This window comes from Marmota marmota, unplaced genomic scaffold (assembly GCF_001458135.2).
Source record: "Marmota marmota marmota unplaced genomic scaffold, marMar, whole genome shotgun sequence".
NCBI classification, from domain to species: domain Eukaryota; kingdom Metazoa; phylum Chordata; class Mammalia; order Rodentia; family Sciuridae; genus Marmota; species Marmota marmota.
In genome coordinates, this window is record NW_026000016.1 from 31,528,845 (window position 1) to 31,554,306 (window position 25,462).

Here is a 25,462-nt window from a genome sequence, read left to right on the forward strand (position 1 = left end):
TCTCAACTAGGCACTATTGCATGCACATGTAATCCTAGCTGCTTGAGAAGCTGAAGCAGAAGGATCAATTGAGTCCAGGAGGTCAAGGCCAGCCAGTCTGCGAGACATAGTAAGACTCAGTCTCCCAAAAAAAGGAAAAACTATTTCATACTATCTTAAATGTGCATTTCACTAATTTGAATATACTTTTGAATATACTTCTTATATTTGAATATAAGTTTGAATGTATTTCTTATATTTAAAGTCTATTTGCATTTCTTTTTCTGTGAATTCATTATTTATTTCTTTTGCCCATATTTTTACTGAGCCTTAGGAGTTCCTTATCTATTAGGAAAATTTATCTTATGAGTAGCAATTTCTTCTTTTTGTTATTTTTTTCTTTCTAGCACTTTCTAGCAATTCAATGTATTCTAAAAACATTTATATTCAATTCATTTGGAGTTTATATTAATATGTTATGTAAAGTGGATCAAAACTTTTTTTTACTCAAAAACTATCCCATTGTTCAAAAGCATTTACTAAATAATTTGTACTATTCTCTGATGATTTAAAATGTCCTATATTTACACTTGTATCTATAAACATGTCTGGACAGATCTGTAACTTTGTTTACATTATTGAGTATTTTAATAAATATAGAATATATTTCATACCTTTTTTTAACATTCCCACTCATTATTTATTTCATAAATATTTCCTACTCATTTTATTTTCTTTCAAGCAGCTTTTATATTTTTCTAACTCCTTCCAGAAATCTTGATGTTATCTTCATAAGGCTATTACTGAATTTGTAGATAAGTTAAGTGGAATTAATATCTTTATGATGTTGAGTTTTCCAATCAATAATATTATTAAACTATTTGTTTTCTGCATCTCTCTCAAAAGTTCAAATTTTTCCTCATATTGATCTTGCACATTTTCATTAAATTTATTTATTGATATTTTATAATTATATGTAGTTTTATGTAATTATAAATTATAAAATGAACATTTATATACTCATATTAATAATTTAAATTTTAAAGTTACTTTTACAAAATTATGTGGAGATGTCACTCTCAAATCCTTGTCTTCAGAAAACCACATGTTTATATTTCTGTGTTGGATGATCATTTTTTGTGATCTAGAAATGTTTTTGTGTCATTTTTCTTAATGCATAGAAATTTCACCAGATGGAAAACAAAAACCCAATTAATTGGATTGTCAGGTGGTTTCTAATAAACAAAATATGAGATGCCTAAATAGTACCAAAGGTTGGACACAGAGCATCTCTGCCCCTTTAGAATTTGCAAAAGGAGAAGACAAGACAGGTAGACCACACAAGTCATTCTCAAACACGTGAGGCAAGAAGGAAACCAGGATGTGGGGTGACAAATGGAGCAGAGTTAATTGGGAGAACACTTTAGAAAAACTGAGCCTTCCCCTTTGCTTTAGTTACAGTTACAGGGACTTGAATATGAAAACATAGTGAGAAGATGGCAGAGTGAACAGAAGCAAATGTGAACACAAAATTAACAGATGATCCAAGCACTCTGTGATGTCCCAGAATATTCTGCCATTGGCTAATATCCACCATAAAAATAAGGATTAGCACCTACTTCTGTGGGATTCTACCTAATTTGAAACATCCACTCAATTATGAGAAACATATGATGCAAATTAATTTTCCTAGGGTCTGCAGGTGCCATTTATTGACCTGAAAGAAGTGCTTTGCTCAATGGCTCTCAGGAGTGTGCTGCTCACCTTGCACAGGTGAGCCGTCAAATTCTAGCCATCATTAGACACAATCTTAAATATAAATTAATTAACTAATAATTTAAATGATAGGTTACAGGCTTATAACAGTTCCTTATGTATTTGTTGTGCAATTTTTTAAACAAAATAAATGGGTAAATTTAGGAATAAAAATGAAAATAAATTATAACATAGTAAAGAAAGCCTTGTATAAGAGAAACTGATCTTAGAATGATAAAGTAAATTTCTTTAGCCAGGTATGGGAAAACAATCTGTGCTGAGAATTTAGGTTTGTATAACTATTTTAAAAGTTTCAAAAATATTTCCAGCTACAAATATTGTAAAACTATTCAATTGTCAAAAAATAGTAACTTTATGAAGAGAAGAAAATATCCTGAGTTTCTATACAATTTTTTTTTTTTTTACAAATCCCAGCTTCTTTACCAGACTTTCTTTAGATTTTTTGCACTGATCCTGTTCTCAGTAGACAATACCATGTCTTAACACACATCCTGCTTTTTGTCTTAAGCAGTTACTGTGGATTCTTCTGCGAATTGTTTAATTCATTATCCTTCCTTTTGAATGAATTGGGAAGGGATCTTCACTGCTTGATAACCTGACAGATTGTTTTGTGTCTTGAGTTTCTAAGGCAAAGCACCAGGGTGTGCTAATTGCTGAATCCTTTGTGCACCGTTAACTCTCACCTGCTCTGAAAAACTGGATTGCACCTTCGTTTTCATCTTCAAATGACTCTTTCTTCTAATCCCCTATTTTGTATTGCGACACGGAATAAAGATATTTACTTGAGAAAGAGAGAATGTAGGTTATGAAGGAAAAAAGGGTGAATTAAACTGATCCTTTGGCATCAGCAAAGGGAAATGTTCTTTTAGTATTAAAAAAAACCCCAGCAGATTGATACATTTACACTGGGGAAGGCATTATTTTATGGATCTCTGAAAATTCATCTTGAATAGAGAAAAGTACAATCTTGAGGGTTTGGCTGATTTGTTTCCAGGGTGGATACCTCTAACTAGGAATGTGTCCTTTAAAAGAGTGGTGGAGGGAAAGAACAGACATGGAAAGGAAAGGAAAGAGAAGAAAGAACAAGTTATGAAATTAGCCTTAATCATTTGCTTTCCCTGCTCCAAAAAATGGATGGCCGTGATAAAAGCAAAATGTTTAATTTAGTTTATAAAGCTGTTTTTAAAAAGAAATGTAAATTTGAAAAGAAAATAATATAGGTATCATCTTTTGGTGGTTATATGAGGAATGGCTTACCTTCTGATTTTAACATTTTTATGAACTAAATTTTTGAATTCTTCAACAAATGCATATTATTTTTGCAATAAATTAAAAAGCATAGATGGTGAGTGTGTAGATGATTCCAAAGCACAGTAATTTGGAATAATCATGATGGTTCTAAGAGACTGGATGCATGAGTCAGAGCCTCCAGGTAGAAGCCAACAGAGGAATACAATTTTCAGTATTTTTGCAGGAGAAAGCTTTTGGTAACTTGTGTCATGTTAAATTTTCTTTACTTCTTTTTGTTTTATTTGCACTTCTTCTGTAATAATTACCAGTGGTAATCAAATAAGAGGTTGCAAAACAAAGAAGGAAAACTAAGAAGCAGTGTAAGAGAAATGAAAATGAAAGTCTATACCTAAGGAATAAAGGTAGTTTAGAGAATGGGAAATCTGGGTTTTTGAAATTACATGATGGGGAGCAGCGGTGTGAAGTTTTTGTGACACTGGGAACATCTAGAAGGGTCGGGTCCTCTCTAAGAATAGGATTTGTCTAGGTAGAAAAGATAGAGGAGTATAAATACAATGGTTCCCCATCCCCCACCCTTGGAGCATAAGTTTTATTATTTATTGTATTTATTATTTACTCTAAAATTTGGAATCAGTATCTCATTCCTACTTCAGTATCAAGTGTTTGCCCCTTGGCATACATCTCCACCTAGAAACAAAAGAAAACAGAGGAAACTAAAAGCTTACAAGGGGAGAAAGTATTATTGGGCATAAATGAGATGAAAGCATATTTTCAACCACCCTAAAATTCCACCACCTAGAATAGTCTTACTTTGTCCAAGAGTTGCTTTAGAGAGTCAGTATATTCAAATGCTGTAAATCTCTAAAAGAATCTCAGAAAACGAAGGAAATGCAATCTATCTTTCAAGGTTACCTAGAGAAATTCAGAGATCTTTGCACATAATCTGATTCTCTAGATGCCTTTCCTCCCAGAATAAACTCTGTCTTACAAAAATTACAAGGAGAAAAAAAATAATACAGAAGCATTTGTCTTCTTGGGAAGGTAAAGAAAATAATTATACGTGGGAACCCCTTAGACTTCCAAGGAGTCTGCAGGAAGGCTAATGCTGTTAGGAAAGGGACAGCTTTGTTTTATAGTCCCTGATGTCTGTTTTTTCAGTGTGGAGGGAAATGAGCACTTTCAGAGCTGCGCTTGCAAGCCATGCAGTATATCTGACACGCTGCCCTCTGGGAAAACCCGCTGGTGGGGGAATTGTTCCAGTGATGCAGTACAGCTTGTAACTTGGAATCCCGTCGGAGAACTTTGTAGTCGCTTGTCAGTCAGTGGGAAGATAAAAGAGGCAGCTTCCTTTCAAGCAATTTGAATTCATTTCCCCGTAATGAGTTAGAGGGTCAGGCAGCAGGAGTGATCTCGCCTGAGATCGCATAAAGTGTGTTTCTTGGGTGGAAGTAAAGAGCGGTGGGGATGAGGGAGCCTCCTGTCTGCCTCATTGCAGCCGCTGCAGAATATGACTTGTCGTTGGTCTCCATCTTTTTAGGACCACTAAGCTTGATTTCAGGGTCCATATTTTAAAAGGGAAGGTCAAAGGATGTACAGCTGTGTTCTGTTTTTTTAAAATAAAAACCCCAATGTATGAATACTGAAACTCACAAAATGTGTACAGCAGCAGGTGATCTAGCCTATCTTACACAAACACTCATCAAGTGCTGGTGCATTAAAGGTATTGTACTATGGTTTAGTTCACATGATACAGTTATTGATTCTACAATTTATTATAGAGATGTAAAGGAAATTAAATGTGTGTCATGGTAGAGAGTTCTTTTAGCTATAGTCAACAACCCTGGGCCTCTCTCTCCCTGACCATTTAACATGTTGTTTCTAAACCAACACAAGAGACATTAGGAATGACTACTGTAGGAAATTGTTCTTAGGTTTAGAATAAGTCTTAATTCGAGAAGCAACTGTCTCTAATGATAAAAAGGCAAGAAAGAAAAAATTGCATTTATTATACCTTTGCATAAAGTTCCAACACATCTCTAGAGGTACAAATACAAATATAAGCACATAGAAAATTAAGAAGTTGTCTGAGTTAAAAATCATTACTGTATTGATGACAAAAATATGAATGGGCAATAAGAATATATATGTGGCTTTAAACATTTGGCTATAGAATGTATACTCACTGAATATATTGACACTTTTGTTTGTGTATCATGTCATGGCCAATAAAGCTATAGAAATGTGTAATTAGGACATATTCTTCCACAAGAATGGAGCTAAGCATTAATTTATCAAACTTATTTAAGAACTCATCTGTTCTCAACAGTCACACAGCAGTTTATTGAATTTGTGTCTGATATATAATTGGCTATTTTCTTGACATAATGAACAAGTGCATACTCTGCGCTGTTGTGTCTGTTGAGGCAAATGATGCAGTGATAAAATGCAAATCGTAACTATGGGCTGCACCCTGAGTCTGAGGATGCAGCCCACAGGATTTCAGTGTTCTTGAGGCTTAACTTCATGTCTCAGACTCTGCTGAGCATCTTTGTGGAAATGTCCCCCATTCTAATTCCTCCTGAAAGGAAATTGTTAGAAGGGGGCCACAGGCAACAATTTGTAATTGTAGATCACCCTCAAAAGATGGACCTTTGCCTATGGATAATTTTGCACACTGTTTGAAAATGCTCTTTTTAAAAAGGGAGAAGCATTGAAAGCATAAATGTTCACACAGTGCTTTGAGGGGTTTCCAGTACAACTATGGTGAGGTTCACATGGGGAAGCCAGTCAGCAGCCAAACATATATTTTGAACCTGTGGTTGCTTACCACTTTGTATCTGTCTGGTGGCAGTTTTCCTGTGCTTTGCCATGGCAAGAGTTCAGAGCTTATTAGAATAAATAGCAATATTAGAATCAGAGTTTAGAAATTTGTGGACAGAAAATATGACCACTATATGTAATTATCTGAATTTTTGAATGAGGAGTTTCCCAATAGATATATGTCAGCAGTGAATTGGTTTTAGGAGAAAAAACAAAAACAAACAAACAAAAAAAACCAGAATTAGCTGCATAGGGAAACAAAACAAAAAACAATGTAGCTTTTTGAAAAAATAAATGTAGCTCTGTAAAGATGTCATTCTCTAGCCTCTAAAACCTGGTTCTATAGCAACTGATTCCCTTCTTGAATTTTAAAGTTCTGTTGAAGTCTAGGACTGGGCCTGTTTAGATAATGAAGAGTCTTATCATTTAGACTTTTGGGGATTACAGATCTTGTAGATTTGCTTTTAAAAAAGTAACATTAAATGAATAAATCATCATTTGAAGTCCTAAGAATAGCCCACTTAGAACTTATATTTCCCAACTATTTTAGAAAAAATATTTGTAATTGTAGATGGACACAATGCCTTTATTTTATTTATTTTTATGTGTGCTGAGGATCAAACCCAGCATCTCATATGTACAAGGCAAGCACTCCACCACTGAGCTATAGTCCTTTTTCCCATGACTTGGTATAAAATTCTTATAATCAATGAGTTATTCTAAAAAAAATTTTAGTGATATTGAATATAAAAATCCTAGGGAACAATTTAAGAGAAAACATCTTTTATATAGTTTTAAGAACTTTTGGATTTGTAAATGGCTTATATAATTTTTTGTATTTTTTTTCCTAAGTATATACTTTTGGGGAGATATCAAAGGAAGTTTACTTCCAGGAGCATAAATCTCAAATTATAGAATTAATTCTAGATATTTGTTCATGTATTCATGCAACAAACATATATCTTGCTTATTTTGTAGAACAAGACAGCTAGTGACAAATGCTAAGGATAAGAACAATTAGAAAAGAGGTATAGTCCCTCCACTGAAGGGGCTTTAGGCTGAAAAGGGGAGATGATTGAAATTAACCAGTTAAACATACAAAAATATAAATCTTTAATAAACATTAACATAAAAGAATATATCTTTAAGATATTCCATAATATGGAACTTAATGTAAATTTGGGGGTCAGGAAAAATCTTTACATGTTCATGACTTTTACAGGAAGCATTACAAATGACTAGGTACCATCTTGAAGAAGAATAAAGGAAAGAAGGTTCCAGAGGGAATGACATTTGTAAAGGTTGTAAGAAGGGTAAATTGTAGTGGGTTTGAGGGAAAGAACACCAGTGTGCCTAGGACAGAGTCAACAAAGAATGGAATGAACAATTGAGACTGGAAAGCTAGGCAGGTGCTACTTGATATAGAACCAAGTAGGCTGTTTCACACACTTTGGCATCGGGTTGCAAAAACTGTGAAGTGTTGTCAATATTTCTTCAACTTTTATCCAGATACATATTACTTAAATTTAGTAACTACAGTCTTACCATACTGGCTTAGCCTTTTTTTAACTTCCCTTTGGAGGTAGTTTTATTAACATGATACCAATTTAAAATGTGTTATATTTTCACTTATACATATAGTCTTAATTCCTGTGGAGAGATTGTGTGTGTGTGTGTGTGTGTGTGTACACATTGGTGAATACAAAAAAATGTATTTGAGATTTTACTACAAACATTTTTTTTTTGATTCTGCTTTATACATTAAACATTATAGCATGGATATTTCCCATAAAACACATAAAAGCATTCTTAGCACTTATGTAATATGCCTTGGTATGAGTGCACCAAAATATATTAATAATTTCCTTTTTGTTGGATACTTAGGTTTCTTATTTTACTACTAAAGTACATTAATTATTAGCATATACTTCTGCATATTTCCTTAATATTTGCAGATAAAAAGGAATTACTAAATTAAAGATGGTAATACTTTTCAATATACCTGGTATGCATTGGAAAAAATGCTTTCAAGAAAGGCCACATAAATTCAAATGCCTTGTAACAGTATGCAAATATGTTTAGCTGGCTGTAATTGTGCCAATTTGATAGGTAAAAATGGTAGGTTGTTTTAATATTTATTTCTTTTCTATCTATAGAGTACAAATATTTTTCATATGTTAACTAGGTATTTTTTTGTCTTTCCTATTCATCTTTTCATACACTTTGCCCAGAAGATTTTAGAGTTTTTTAAAAAATTTGATTCCATATTTATGACCACTTAAATTTTATAATAGTAATTAATAGTCATTACAATTTTAAATATTTTATCCAATTTATCTTTTTGCTTTTGAGGTCTAGGAAGTAGTGTTTTAATTTTGTAATTAAATCTTGGCATATTTTTGTACAAAAATTTTCTCCATCAAGAGTTGAAACATATATTAGAGTATTTTGCAAAATATATCAGAGGTTTAAATTTGTTTGTATGATGATAACTGTCTCTGAGCTATTTATTTCTTCCCTTTATTTTTGTTTCTCAACTCATCAGGCACACTTAATCTCTGCACTTCCAACTTCTATAATCTTTTAAAATACCTTTGTATCTTTTAAAATATCTTTTGTACCTTTGTATAGCCTACTATTCATTTTTTAAAAGTTTTTAGTTCTTATGTATATGCTTCCAACTGAACATTAGATTGAGTTGAAAAAATGTCTCACATATTTTTAATGGACTCTCCTTGTTATAAATTAATTTTGGAAGAATTTATATCTTTAGATATTTCCTATCTGTAAATGAGTTAAGATTTTATTTATTGAAGCATTTTGTATCTCACAGTAAGTTTTTGTTATTTTCTTCATAAAGGCCTTATATTTCTTGTTAGAGTTATGCCCTGGTATTTTACTTTTTGATTGTGTTCTAGTTATTATAATGATAAGAGAATAATTGATATCACATTTAATTTTTAAAACATACTATTTTAATCAAGTTTTAAAGGATGTTTAGAAATCTCTGGGTTAATATTTTCTCTAACTTCATGAAAGTAGAAAATTCAGAGGTCTTTACGCTTAAAGAACAAGAGTCTAGCCCACTCAGTTATTTTACTTAGCTGTATGTAACACAGTACTACACAAGGTGAACACTTCTACTTTGACTAAAAATAGTTCTAATTCAAGTGCTATATTACAAATATAACCCATAAAATTTTTATATTTTAACAACAAACCAAAAAATTTGACAAAATTATTTGTTTCTAGTAATGCATTTGAGATCATGAAAATAAGCATATAAAGTAAATACAAGGTTTAAAATATTTGTATCCATTGAGAAACACAGTAATGTGGCTCCTTGAAAATTTTTAAAAGAAATATTCATCTGGCTCAAAATGGATGAAAGATCTAAGGTTAAGACCAGAAACTTTGCAACTCTTAGAGGGAAACACTTCAACACAGGCACAGGCAATGACTTCCTGAATAGGACTCCAGTAGCTCAGGAGATAATAGCAAGAATAGACAAATGACACAGCATCAAATTAAAAAGCTTCTGCATAATAAAGGAAGAAACAGTGTGAAGTGACCTTATAGGATGGGGAAATCTTGGCTAGCTACTCTTTCAACAGAAGATTCATATGCAGAATGTATAAGAACTCAAAATGCTCAATACTAAACAACAACAACAACAAAAACCCCCACATAACAAACAGGCAAATAAACTGAACAGACACTTCTCAAAAGAATTATAAATGGTCAACAATTACATGAAAAAGTGTTCAACATCTATAAACATCAGGGAAATGCAAATCAAAATTACACTGAGATTAATGCCATCTTACCCCAGTCAGAATGGCCATCAAGAATACAAATAACAATACATGGTGGAATACAATAACAATACATGTGGAGAAAAAGGAACTCAAACACTGTTGGTGGGAATGTGACTTAATATAAATACTTTAGGAATTAGTAAAGTTAGCAACTTCAGAGATACTTGCATACCATGTTTATTGCAACACAATTCACAATAGCCAGGGGACTTTCAACAGAGGAATGGACACACACACACATATACACATATATATCTCCATTTCCATATCCCCCTACACAATAGAGTTTAAAGAAGAATGAAAGTATATCATTTGCAAGAAAATGGGTGGAACTGAGGAGCATCATATTAAGCAAAGTGAGCCAGACTCAGAAAGAGAAGCATCATGCCTTTCTCATATGTGGAAGTTAGTTGGAAAAAAATAGAAAGGACATCATTAAAGTAGAAGGGAGACCAATAAGGTAGAAGACAAGGAGCAGGCTGAGGGAGGAAGAGAAGATAAGGACAGGTACTGGGGAGTGAAATTGTTCAAATTATGTTATATGCATGTACCAAATTTCCAAACTGAAACCCACCTTTCTGTATAGTTCATAAGTGCCAAATATAAAGTAAATAATCAAATGGTACACAAAAATATTTGTGAAATTATGTTACTGACTTTATGACAAAAATCAAGGGAGACATATTCCTATATGTTCAACTATATGGATTGAATACCTTGTGGTAAAAAAACCAAGATTATGCAGGTGTATATTTATTGATGATGGAATATTTGTATTGTTACAGTTTTAAAATGGTGAGCATCATAATATTCTGTAATTACAAATGTGGCAGTAAGTCTATAAATATAGATCAGCAAGCAAATATGAAAGAATCCTCACCAAAATGCACCAAATATTATAAGGTAACATTATTTGGAGATTTTAGACAGTTTCAGTTTCTCCAGAGTTTCTGATATACTCTTAAAATTTACAATAAACAAACATTTCTTTTATAATCAAAGAAGGTAAATGTGAAGCCAAAAGAAAAAAATTAAAAGAGTAGTCTGTAGCACACTTCATTTTATATTAAACTATTAGAACCTTTTAGGAAAGAGACTTTAAAACTTCAAAATTCTCATGAGAACTTCTGAACAAAAGAATCAAATTCATTATGCAAGGAATGTTAAAACTCTCAAGCTTTGGCTTCTTTTGGAAACCTAACCAAATGCAATCATTGTTTATAATCATCTTGCTCTTACTTGAATCCCTTAAACTTAAAGTGGTTCACTTTCAGTATTCTCAATAATTTATTCCTTTATGATAATAGAATTTCTTATTATCTTTTTGATTTGTATCCTGTTTCCTGTTCAATGATTTACTCTGCATGGCATATGTGCAAAAGTTATCATACTAGAAAAATTATTATGCTATAATAATTATGGTACCATCAACTGAATTAAATTATGTTTCATTGTAAATAGTAAAATGTATTAATTTTTTTAAAAGCCTTTTTATGCCAGTGAGGATAAAGTTACCTTCATATACTTTCATTAAACACCATGACAGTACAAGCCACAATGACAGAACTAATAACAAATCAACTCACCCTTCTTGAAATACTCCCTTCTGAGGGTTAGTTCTGAAATCAGCTTTCTTAGTACTATGAATTAAATGAGAAATATACAATAGAATCTGCATTCTCTGAATGAATTTTGCCTACATTCTGTATCAATATATGGAGGCAGATCATAAAACAATGAGGCTTTCTTCCATTAGCTTAAGAAATAAATGAACATGCACTTTAAACTTGGATTTGAAGTTTTCCTTTAACATGTCAGAATACAGAACCCAATATAAATATACTGTAAGCTTCATATGTAATTTGAATTTTATAATATTCATTAAAAATATTAAAAAATACGTTAAAATTAGTTTAGTAGAATATCTTATTCAATATATCCAAAATATAATTTCAACATATGATCAAACTCTTAAAGTGAATGAAATAATACATTATTTTTAATTCTAAACCTATATATATATTATGATTATAGCATATTTTAATTCAGATGGCATAGTTTATCACATGTATTTCATTTGTATTTAGATTTCATAGTTTTTAATTGAGAAAGTAGATTCACATATCAAGTTATTCTAAACATATTTAAGAGTTGTAGTAAACTGAATCAATGATCAGTTTTTAATTTAAATTAATTAATTTAAATAAAATAAATTCAATTCCTCAGCCAGCATATCCACATCCAAGTGTTTGATAGACAGATGCAGACAATGGTGATTTTGATGGACAGCACAGGCAAAAATCATACATATAAATTGTTAACACAGTGGAAAAATTAAGTGAATGACAAACTGCTGAGAATGTTTTGTCTTCTAGGTTTTAAGGAATGTGAGTTGATTAATTTTTTTTTCTCATTGAAACAACTGGTTGGCTGTTTGACCAATTGATAGAATCAAACATTACTTTGGTTTTAAGTAAAAATCGTCTCCTTTTTTTTCTAGATCCTCCAGTTTTCTTCTAGGAAAATAATTGTTCCAAATATACTGAAAGATAGCTCACCTTAATATGTCCATTGTCCCTGGGAAGCCCTCAATTTAGCTGTTTATGTACTAAGTTTTGAGTAAAATAAAAAACATTAATATTCAGGGGAAATAATTAAATGTAGTTAATGTTGTACCACCATATTTTTGTTCTTGCTTCTAGCTGTCTTATAAATCATGTAAATAAATACAATAAACATTTATTGAGTGATTCCATAATACTTTGGATCTACAGGTCCATCATTTGTGATGACACATAGGAGTTGGCCCAGGAAAGCTAAAAGTATGTCGTATGTCAAATAATGCCTTCCATCAATTTTAGAGCAGCATTTCTTCCCCGGCATTACAGCTGGGTGTAATGGCACTTGGCAGTATTGGCATTTCTGATATGACTTCTTTTGGCTAGCTCAGCATTCTTAAAAAACAAATAGTTTTTTCAATCTGTGATTGAAAGGGTTAAATAGTACCAATTCATTACCACTCACAAAAGGATTTATTTTGTTCTCATAAATCAGTTTTATTCCACATTTTATTATTCCCTTGGGTGAGCTACTCGAATTAAAATCAATACAAGTGCAAGTGACACAATCAATCTAGATATTTGATTATGGATTGGAGATCCCCAGGTCTGGCTTTTTAGCCAGTTTCATTCTGATCATCTCCCAGATGGACTGAATATTCTTATTGGCATCTATGAGTTATGAACATGTTTAAAAACCAGATAATAATCTTTATTTGTATACTGACAATGCAAGCCCAAAGAATGAACAAGGATTAAAAGATAGACTTAACACATGAAGCAATAACCTTATTAAAATCTTTAAATTTCTTAATATTTTTCTTAAGATGAAGTCAAGTTTTAAAATAATTTTATTCTTATAACAAAATCCTATTAATACAATTGGTAGTTAAAGATTTTATTCTTAGAGTGCTATTAGGTAAGGAGTAACTATTTCTCATGACAGAAGTGTTATCTGTTATCACATATTTATTTTAGAGCTGAACCATACCAACTAATTTAGTTTAACATTAAGAAAAGAGTAAGGGTTAATGTAATGCCTTTGAATGGATCCAGGCCAGTTCTTTTAATTTCTATGATTATCCAGTCTGGAAAGACACCATATTTTAGGGGTTTAAAAGAGAAAAACAGTTTGACTTTAGAGAGCAAAATTAATAAAGCAGTTGTTCAAGAGGTTAGTATTAATGTATGTGCATATATATATATATATATATATATACACACACATATAAATAAATATGAATATAACATTTATCATAAAATTTGTAAAGCAAACAAACATATATCTTATGACCCTTTAACAACTTAACAATTTAACTACATTAAATTGTTCTTGCTCTGATTCTAGCCATCTGTTCTTGGTTCTTAAGTCAAATTTTTGCATAGGCACAATTAAACTATTTGGTAATTCATTTCTTCATATTTAGAATAAGGCCATATTTGGTGCACTTATCTGATTATTTCCTTAAAATAAAGTGCAATAAAATACAAACACTGTATTTGCTACTTCAAATATTTTAACCTTGTTTAGCTATTCACTTATTTTCACCAGAATCTGTAGAAAATTATGTTTCATGTTTTGGGTAAATTACCTACCTTTGATTTTCCTCTGGAAGGCACATAACTATGAGCACTTTAAAAAAAAAAAAACTTTCAGAAATAGTTGAAAGAGTACACCCATCCTTCTTTCATCAAAGCAGTCATTAATTACTCTTCAGTTGCTCTTATTAAGCCTTTAGAATAGAGGCTACCATACAAGCAGTGCACTTGGATTTCCATTGGCAAACTCCCTAGGCATGTGGAATTAGAGCACTATTTATAGCATATTTTCTTCCTGCTTCTTTCCTTTTCAGTAATTTGCATTTATAATTGCTGAATAATGAAAGATGTTCAAAGCATTCATGAAGGTTTCGTGCAGTGATGTAATTCAAGGCTATCTGAGCAAAGCGTTCTTTTCACATATGCTGTTCCACTCTTCAAAAAGTTTACTCAGGAGAATCAACTTGGAACATAGAAATGACTCTTTTTGCTCTGGAAGGCAAAATATACATTATATGTATGTATATATAATGTATAATGTACATATATACATTATATAATGTATATACATGTATATATAATGTGTGTATGTATATATATATATATATATATATATATATATATATATATATCTCAGAAGCATAAAAAAGGGATTAATACCAACAGTTGAGTTGTCCCTTGATTACAGAAGCACTGAAGGCTCAGCATAGTGAGCATGTTTGTCAAAGCTCTACTATAACCACAGAATAAGACATTTTCCAGTATACAAAAGAGTTGTGTTCATGTCCAGTGTTTAGTGCAGAAGCTGGAGACCACTTTCTATGGAGGTGCATTTGCCCAAATGACTCTCTGCCAATGGAGATGATGGCAATAATTGGATCATTTGGAAAAATATCAGTGTGCCCAAAAGGGGGGAAAAATAAATGCAATATTTCAGATGGCAACATTGCCGCAGTCTGGCTGGGCACAAAATAACCAGGCCACCACACCGCCTTGTAGATTCAAACAGCAATTCTATATTCCCAAACTCTCACCAGCACTCTATACGCACGTTCTGGGAAAATTCACCCGCCACCGGGCTCTGCGTACCAAATACTCTCAGAACCCCGCGAGAACTCCATGGGAACTCCAGGAGTGGGCACCTGAGGCAGCAGGATATGCCCTGTTCCCAGCAGGATCCACCCTAAACCCTAAACCCAGATCCACCCTAAACCCGGATCCACCCTAATCCCTGAGCAGGGTCACCTTTCAACCAAAACTCTCAAACATTCATGCAATGTCACTGCAAATGACCTGGGTCCAAGGCAAGCCCATTTCCACAATGGAGAGTCCTCCCTCTAAGCAACATTGGGTAGGCTGACAAGGAAATTGCCATGCATCATTCCTACTTGGCTATGGCTCTCAGCACAACATGATTAATGAAAATACATTATATTTCAGTAATCTCTACACACACATATATATTTATTTTTATGGACTTAATATTTTTACATTAGTTTTACTTTCATATCCATATTGAGAAAACTGCACAGGGATATGGCATATCTCTTTGTTCTTTAATTCCTATCTGATAATAATAAAATTCATTTAGAAAAATCTGACTTAGTACTTAGAGCAAAAAATTAATGTAAGGAACCATTTTTAAAAGTTTTTTTTAATGACAAAATATTAGGAGGGTATCTACAACATTTGGTTACTTTTAGCCACATATTTAGAAAAAAATAGAACAAAACAAAAAGATCCTCAGTATCTGTACAGCAATGACTCCTTTTGCATGAGCACAGTCAGGTCCAATATTTCTGAATCATCTTTTTGTGAGTTGATCTGAATTTATTCCCTTAAGTACAAGTTTTATACTAGCAATTTACAGAGAAATCAAGAAAATATACCTTTTACTAGATGACAACTAATTAAAATCACTTATGCATAATTACAGTAATGATAAGACATATAATACATTAGTAGAACACTGACTTTCTTAGAGGACTAAGTGACTCAAAGGCTAGTTCTTTATTCCTCTTTCAAAATGTTCTATGAAGAAGAAAGCTAACTGAGTGTGGTGGCTCACACCTGTAATCCTAGCAGCTCAGGAGGCTGAGGCAGGAGAATCAAAGCCAGCCTCACCAAAAGCAAGTTGCTAAGCAACTCAGTGAGACCCTGTCTCCAAATAAAATACAAAATAGGACTGGGGATGTGGCTCAGTGGTCCAGTGTCCCTGACTTCAGTCCCTGGTACCCACCTCCCAAAAAAAAAAAGAAGAGGAAGAAGAAAGCTATACAGGCATATATCAGTAAGTATTTTTTATATTGTCAAAAACTTAGGGCCAGCTCCAAGATTCCATTGTCCTTATATTATTACAAAATAAAGGACCAACAGCTTTCACATCCCTACCATGCAAAGATCTATTGGAATGATGGAATTTGGAGGATACACTTTCTTTGTGGATAAAATAACTTAAAATAATATCAATGTAAAATAAAGAAAAGTAACTTAAACATTAATATGTGTTATCTACAGCAATCTGAAATTCTTAGCTCACAATAAAGGACTGTTATGCCTCTTTGCCCTGATCTGCAGTATACTGTATTGGCAGAATTCTATTATATTATAGTGAGATGGAGCCAAACAACTCTAAAATTGATACGTATATACAGGAAAGCCAGCCTCCTGTATTTTTCCTGTATTTCCCATAACAGGAAAAATACAGCATTTTCTTATACGAGAAGTGGGAAAATTAGTTAACACTTTTTCCTACCTTAAGGTGTAATTGGATTCAGAAAAAGGCTAACTTAAAGCAGGACCAGGTCTGACATATAAAATCCTCACAAGGTAACAAGAATCAGCTTGGTTTGTTCGATGTCATTTCTCATTATAATCTTTGTCATGAGAATGGATTCATGTTGTGCCATTTTCTGTTCTTGTTACAATCTTTGTCACATGAATAAGATATCAGGATGTTAATGCCTGGCATACAGTATTCCGTGTGTGATGATACTGTACAGGACTACGCTGACCTTTGCAATATTATGTATTCTGATTGGTTGTTCACTTCACCTCTTTCCCACAAGTTAATAAGGCTGTAAAAAGGAGAGAACCGAAATGGCCAGCCAGTCAAATTATAGAATATTGAAAAGGTCACAGCAGTACAGTACAGAGGGAAAAAATTATGGAATATATGGTGCATTAAAATTCTTGTGACAATGATTATAACAAGAATGGGAAAGGATACTCATTTGTGTTATTTCAATCTGGAGAATCCCATGGGATGGTGTTCCCAGGACAACAACCATTTATATTTACATCTCTGTATCATACATGTGAAAATATCCATTTATGTTGATTTTTGCTTAAAAAATGATTAAATAGAAAAATATCTTGCTATTCAACCAATAACACTAAAGATAAGCTTTTCACCTTAGAAAACTGGCATTGATGATGTTACCATTTTAATAAGACTTCCCATTTGAAACTGAGAAAAAGATTTTTTACCAGTGAAATCTGTTGGTCATGTGGAATTTATTTTGTCTATTTCTTCATTTAGCACTTTTTTTTTCAGAATGAAATAGGAAAGATGATTTAACGTTTCCAAAGATACTTTGGAATATGGAACATTCAGAAATAGCAATTAGGAGTTTATTTAAAAATTTTACATGATCTATACAAAACTTATTTCTTCTTGTGATGCATGATGTGGACCAGTGTACAAAAATATTTTTCTTCCCTTGCATCCTCAGTGAGAGAGGAGGGAGAAAGAAAAACAGAATCCTTCAATCAGAAATTCTGAAATTATTGTTCTCAGATGTGCAATAATGATTACTCATTTAATAAAATTTTTTATGCACATTTTAAAATTTCTCATAGAACAACCATATAAGATTTACATTTTTCAGTCTGTAAAGATAGATCTAGTTTAATCATTAGTTTTATACTCTTTGAATACATTATTTCACTAATAGAGTAAACATTTTATAGCCCAACACTATAGTTTAAAACCACCATTAATAAGGATGCCAAATGTGATCTAGCTACTTTTAGAAGCAGAATTAATTTTGATCACTGCTTTAAGACCATCCTAACTACAGATTGAATAATTAGTAATTCTCAAATTTCAACTTACTGGAGAAGAATCGTGCAGTAGTTTCTGGACCCTGACATCTGATATTCTCATTTAGTAAGTCTAGGGTGCAACTGAACTATATGAACGTTTATGAAGCACCCCAGGTGATTTTGATGCAGGTGAAACTTGGAACACTAATAAAAGACAACCACATTCTGTAGAGTTTAGAGCAATCTCCAGTTAAAGTTAATTGGTTCAGTCCAAGCCAAAGAGTGGGGATGCAGGAAGCTCAACTAAAAGTCACAGTCTGTGGATAGGGGTTGGGGTAAGTTGTGGTTCCAGAACACAGAAGCTTAAATGCACCTGCACCATCCATTTATACTCACAAATATGGTGAGAGCTGAGGCCAGAATGGTCACCTGTGATAGGAAATGCTTATCAACTTAGCATTTTCTAGCTTGATTTTTAAGGCTGAACCAACAGGGCTGTATTTTCCAGCCCAGTGAAACCAAGTTTATGCAGTGAAAAATGGTAAGCCACAACCCACTCAAGAGGGGCAATCTGAGGACTTGAATTTTAAGGATCTTTACCCAACATCTCAAAATGCAAATTGGTAAAGAGCAAGGAGGAAAGATGGAGGGGGTTCATGAGGAGGAGCAAGAACTGCAATCTGTGGGTCCATTTTTGGTGTTGACTCTGGAAATTTTTGAGCTACATTGAGAATCGAAATTCTGTCATTGACTCTAGGCTTGTGAATGGAACTGTGTGTTAGTGGAGGTGAGAGAGCATTAGACTCACTTGGCTGCGTGGTTCCTGGAGATATACATGTTCTTTTTTGAGCTGAGTAAAATGGTTATGTAATTGCATACTTCTCATAATTATTGAGTAATTATATACTTCTTATAATTACTGAGTAATCATTGTTCTATAACTAGAACTTAATGCTACAACTAATTGTATAATTACCATGTATTAATGTTGTTATCTAGGAAACTTAGAATAAAGTGGTACTTAATATATTTCCCCCTGTCATGCTATTTTCAAACTAGAGATAGTGTTTGTTTTGAAGCTCAAATTTTGCTTCAATAACAAACAAAATGCAAGGAATAAAACTTCACTGATATTATAATAGATGTTTATTCATTGGTATTACATTTGCACCTGACTGGAAATGTGTAAAATAATGCTCTCCTGGCTTAATTGTAGAATTTTTGTTGTTTTGCAATTTCAGGCTTTTATAAGATGTGCACAGTTACGCTACTTCAGAGTCAGAGGAGAATCTGCCTGGGTCACTTTAGGGTAGGCTGAACGTTTTGAAATTTTACAACAGGATATGACAATGATGGCACTTATTTCAACTGTAACTGAAAATGTTTCTGGGTAGTTAGGTGTCTTGGAAACTTGGGGCCTTCTGAGGCTAATCATGTAATTGTTCTTAGTGATGACAAAGGATTCACATTTAATCTTAACTAGATATTTTGACTGAAAGAAATATGTTTATTTATTTGAAACATGTTCTCATCTGCCTTGAGCCAAGTTTCCTCCTTGCATGTAGCTGGAACTCAATCATCTTCAGTTGAATCAAGTGGACCACCTATAAAGAACCCACAAAAATCACAAGTGTATAATTTAGAAATTTTTAATGCATAGCAAAATTATCAAAGACTATTTTGAAAGTTTCAGAACTTTTTTGCTAATAAGCATTACACATATATAAGAATACATTATTTAATTGCAGTTGAGAACCTTAAATCATTTTTAAAATTACAAATGTCTTTTTATCTGGCTTTACTGAAAATGAATAAAATTGTTACTCTTTTATTTTAACCCATAAGTGCCATTTATTCTCTGGAATAAACCACTCCTTTGAATGTGCTAATTTCAAGTCCAGAGTGGTCAATTATTATATGCTACTAGGAATTTCTTCTTGTAATGGAAAACACTTATACCCTAGTATTTGGCAGCAATAAATTTTTCAGCTACTTTATCCCAAAATTGTTATGAATCTTTTTAAAAATTTTACATATTTTTAAGTTTTTGTCTGTCTTACCCATATTTCATGAAAATAAGTGTGTCATAACTAACCATCAGATTCCCTTTTGCATTATTTGAGCTTCATTAATTTCAAAATTGAAATATAACCTGATGGGACAATGGCATAATAGTAGTGGATGAGATGGCCATTGTTTTGTTCATTGAAAGCCATAGAATTTTGATTGATATTACTTTGTTAGATTGGGAGAGACAGAGAATTTAGTAGTTAGGTAATTGCTTCTAAGAAAGTAAAATACAGGGTGCTAATTCTAAATGTTTCTCTGCAATGTATGAGTTGTACAGGTTATAACAAAAACAGTAGCATAATTCCTGGTTGTTGTGATCACTATGATGAAGGAAGTGAAGATGTTATCCCAGGTGTCATTTTATTCACAAGGCAATAAAATAAATAGTATATGCATTGATGGCAGCATGCACAGTGCCTCTTAGAGTAGTACTTTTCCAATTATATTTAATGTAGTATATTCAGGAACCCAAGAAAATATTTAAATAATAGTTGTTTATGAGCAACACTTATGTGCTAGATATAATAATAAAAAAATCCCTCAAATCTCACAATCATCCTACACTGTAATTAGCATTCCTAGTTCATAGATTAACAATGAGAGATTTATAAACACTAAGTAACTTTGCAAAGGATGCATTACTAAAAATACAAGGACAGACTAGTTTGAAAGTGGGACCCTCTAAAAACCAAATTTATATTCTTCCCTTTGCAATATGCTTTGCTACTAAACTGTGTTAATATATATTTTGTGAATATTGCAACCATTAAAACTACTGTAAAATGCAAGATCACTTTTAGCATGTGGCTATCTTTTACTTTTTAATTATCTAATCAATAAAGATTATATCAGTACCAGAGATATAGCAAATATGCTTCTTTACCCAATGAAGTTCAATTATTCTGTGTTTTTTATTCATTTGCCTTTATCTGTAGAATTTGTAGAAAAGATGAAATGTACATTTTAAAAATGTTTTGGCAGACAAAAAATGCCTAGTTGAAATAAATATTAATATTCTTAATGGTTCTTTTTTCTATGTTTTTATTTTTATTTATAAATAAATAAATATTTATAATGCAGAATGCACTATAATACATATTACACATTTAGAGCACAAATTTTTCATATCTCTGGTTGTATACAAATTATATTCACACCAATTCATGCCTTCATACATGTACTTTGGATAATGATGTCCATCACATTCCACCATCATTTCTAACACGTCCATGTCCCCTCCTTCCCCCTCCCACCCCTCTGCCCTATCTAGAGTTTGTCTATTCCTCCCATGCTCCCCCTCTCTACCCGCTATGAATCAGCCTCCTTATATCAGAGAAAGCATTCAGCATTTGTTTTTGGGGGGGATTGGCTATCTTCACTTAGCATTATCTTCTCTAATTCCATCCATTTACTTGCAAATGCCATGATTTTATTTTCTATGTTTTTAAAGAATAATTATAACACATTAGTAACATTTGACTAAAAGTAAACCATATTTTGGAAAATAGTTGCCTCATGTAAACTTCTCAGGAAAATCTTAATGTAGAAAGTGAAATAAATATTATAGTTTTCAGTCATAACCCTTTTCTTGTTTTAACCTTAATTTCTAATACTTCTTAACTTTCAGCATAATCCTGTGGTGCACAGGAGAGAGAACACACTGTTGTTAGGCACCAGTCTTTTTCCATGTCCCAGATATGCTGAGACTTGCTAATGGGTTGCTAAAGCTTGGTGAGGATGGGGTATATTGGAAGTCATTCTGTTACACAATCAGGGACTTCCCTGCATTTACCAATAGAACTAAAAACCACATTTGATCAAAGTGAACATGATTTATCTCCCATCTCCGGTTGCTTTTTAGGATATTTTGACCAATTCCTATTTGAAGGGGTATTAAGTACAAAGAAAACCCACCTCTTGAGCAAGATGAGCAGAAAATACCACAGATGATGACACAGAAAACATCTGACATGTATCTGAGCATACGATTTATATCTAGGACCATCCTATTTGGAGCGAACTGTGTTATTTCTTTCTGCACACCCATGAGAATTCAAGGATAAAAAGAAAACCTCAAAAAGGATAAAAAGTAAATACAACTCATTAAAACACAACTCAGTAAAACACAACTCATTAAATAATTCAATTATCTGTGCAATATTTTTTCTTTTATTCATGATACTTGTGATATGGTTTCATACTATTTTCAAATATCAGTCAAGCTATTTCAATCACCACAATAAATGAATTGGAACTGTCAGCCCAGGTTTGGTTTTGTTCACAACATAGTAACATGAGAGTGCATATTGATGGGAGTGCATACAGTGTAGCTTAGGGCAGTGCTGTTATAGTGCAATTTATTACAAGAGGTTCAGGAACCCCTCCCCTTAAATCTTCAAATTGTAGAAAGAGCCCTTATACTAAGGTCAATAATTTTCTTTTTTTTAATCAGCAGGTAATAACTACACTCTTCTGAGTGGCACAAAAGTCATGCACAGCAGTGGAGATTCCAACCTTTGGGTGCCCATTGATGGGTTGGTTCCTTTTACTAACTATACGGTACAAGTGAATGCTACCAATAGCCAAGGCAGCTTGATAAGTGATGCTATAACGATTGCAATGCCACCATGGGGTAAGTCTATGAAAAATATTGGCTGTCTAATTTTAATTGAATGTCTTAGGCACTAAGACACCATTGAGTATCTTGTTTATTTTTGGAATTAAGTTTTTCTAGAACTTAGAGGCTCGGTTGAATCTCTGGTTGTTTCATTTAGTTTTATTGAGACTTATTAATATTCTTTTGTTGTTGAGTCTGCTTTCATCTTGTCCTATATGTATATGTATGTATGCGTACTGAACACACATACACATACACATATCTCTGGCTTTCTGCATGTTAAGAAGGTTGAAAATTATTTTTGTTTGAGACTTCACTTAGATTCAAAATTTTTATTTTTAAATTGAAGCTTTAATTTTCTACTGCAAATGTTTCTCATTGTTGGTTTCCTGAGGAACTAGTTTAGATGCTTTTGTGTTTGGCAAAAAGGGCATTACACAGACTAGAACACTGTACTCATGCCACTGGACAAACACTTTTACTGTATATCCTAATGATTATGTTTTAGTGGTGCTAATGTAATATAGTTTAGACGTGTATATTTTAAATATTTCTATTAAAAGTTGATTCAAGTTAGTTAAAATTGCCAAAATCAATGTTACTTTGATCTTTAATCAACTCCACCATTATCCTATTTGTGCGAACTAAGTGCTAAGAAGAACTTCCTCTCAGATTAGTATATATGGCCCTTGAACAGAAAGTATGCCTCATAATAAGGGCTCGATTCTCAGTTGAGTGTTCAGGAATGTATACTTCCTGAAAATATCCAAGGAGAAGGACCCTAGGACCATAATTTTGTGCCCTATAGCCACACTTCCAGGAACCAAGGTTTTGTAGACTGAGGAAGAATATCATGGTCTTGTTATCAGCCATCTACAGAGCTGCATAACTAAATCTCCCTCTGGTCATAAAGAGCTTAACAGCAGAAAAATGCCACATCACTGGAGAAAAATACAGCTGTATCTGTAGTTCCTATGAAATCTCTTCCCCCAGGAAAAGATTTATTACCTGTTGTGGCATAAGAACCACTCACGATTCTTTCCTTTTATGACATTATAAGAGTTAATGAATGGATATTTACTAAAACACTTAAAATTCTAAATGGCAGAAGCCACATTATTTGAGAAAAGAATGCTTAAAAGAGATTTCCAGGACTGATCAATATGGGTAAGTATCAGATTTCATGAATTAATTTTAAAAAGAAATTGAATTTGGATAGATGCTTATTTTTAATTAGAGAACACAACACAAAACAAAACCAAAGAAAGGAGCATTGGTTAATCATATCTTCATTTTTCCCTCTAATCCACCTGAAAAAAATAGCAGAAACCTGTGATGACTCTAAACCTTGGTATTTAATACCCTTCATTCACATTTAGAAATCAAAGAGCAATTGATACTTTAGTAGAAATTTTAAGTTGCTTATGAATACTTTTCTTAACAGGATAAATAGAATATTTAATGAGTTATATATTCACTTTATGGCATTTACACTGATTTAGATAATGTATAACTTAGAGTAATTTAGCTGGTATTGATAAAATAAGCCTGATTAAATTTATTGCTTGTATATTTTAGAATGTATGGTCCTAATCATTTGTTATTAGATGATTCAGTTGAAACCAGAAAGCTCCCACTGTAACTCAGTACACACTGTGTGGGTGTATTGAGTAGAAGGGTTAATATTATGTAAACAAGAAGAAACTAAAATATTGTTTTATGTTGAGGCAGTGGAACAGAGTCAAACTGCTAAGTGAGGCTTATCTTCCTCTCACCCTGAGGATGCTTATCTGTGTCATTATCATAATGTTTTCTGAGCCCAATGAGATCTTTCGTGGTATGTATTCAGAAATTCAGAATTTAGGGGAAGACTCTTCACCCAAAGAGGAAGCAAATGTCTTCAAAAACAGACAGAGATTTGCTCAAGTTTATTATAGCCATTAGGACATACTTTCTTTCATCATTAGATTGTTGTTGATTACAATTAGGAAACTTATAGCTTTGAAATTATCTTTTTTATGACCTTGTGGCAGTTTAAAGGTGATACCTCATTGATTAAATAGGTTTTAGTTCATGCTTCCTTTTACTTAATGATCTGAAAACATATTATCCTGATTTACACATAAAAATCATGCTGAAAAGCATGTGGCATTCACTAGAATATGTGTGTTTAAGTAGAATTAAATTAGTACTGAGAGTTATTAAAGAAATCTTCCATGCCCCTGTCCGGTGAACTGTGTTTCATACTGAAATGAATAATAAATGAACCGATATACACGAGCTAACCAACTTATGCGCAGAGAAGGTTTCTATGTGCTATTTATTTTTCCATTATATTTGGATTTTATCATTATTGCCATTTCTCTGATTTCAAAAACTAGATCTCTTTTATGATAATGTGGAATTCTTAGTATCTTTCAATGCTAGATTATATAAGATTGTAATGATAACATCTTTAGCTATATTTTCTTTTCAGTATAGACTAAAAACATAATCATAGAAGGTTGGGGCAAATCAAAAATGCTATTTTTTTCTTTATCAAATGTTTGCTATACAATGTAGCCTGGAAAACTCCTTTTGCTTCTTTTATCTGTCCCAGTCTGACTCATTTTTGAAGTTTTCACTGAGAAATCAGTCCATCAGCAAGTTGTCCCTCACCAACAAAGATGGAGATAGGGCCCTTCTGTGTCCCAGAGCACAAGCACGTCACATTAAAATCGCCTGTTTAATTTGACCATCACAATCACTGGTTATGAGGCCCTATGCAGCAGGGACTGTTTCTTATTCACATTTTTATCTTTAGTGCCTAGACCCAACATGACACATGGTAGGCACATGATGAATAATTGGTGAATGCATGAATAAATAAATCAGTCAAGATAGCTTAATTACTAGTTTTAAATCATAAGCTTATCATTGCTCCAGTGCTGCCCAGGTTTCATTTGTACCTCAGCCACCTTATAGTGGTTCTCAGCTGCAAAAAGTAT

The 25,462-nt window shown here is 32.7% G+C and overlaps 1 protein-coding gene across 1 annotated transcript in view; it reads left to right on the forward strand.

The window, feature by feature from the left end:
* Ush2a (usherin) overlaps positions 1-25,462 on the forward strand; it is a 740,698-nt gene that overhangs the window by 431,426 nt on the left and 283,810 nt on the right. The window contains exon 38 of the mRNA XM_015483330.2: positions 22,311-22,490. Coding sequence (XP_015338816.1) covers positions 22,311-22,490 — 180 coding nt within the window. The remainder of the gene's footprint in view (positions 1-22,310; positions 22,491-25,462) is intronic.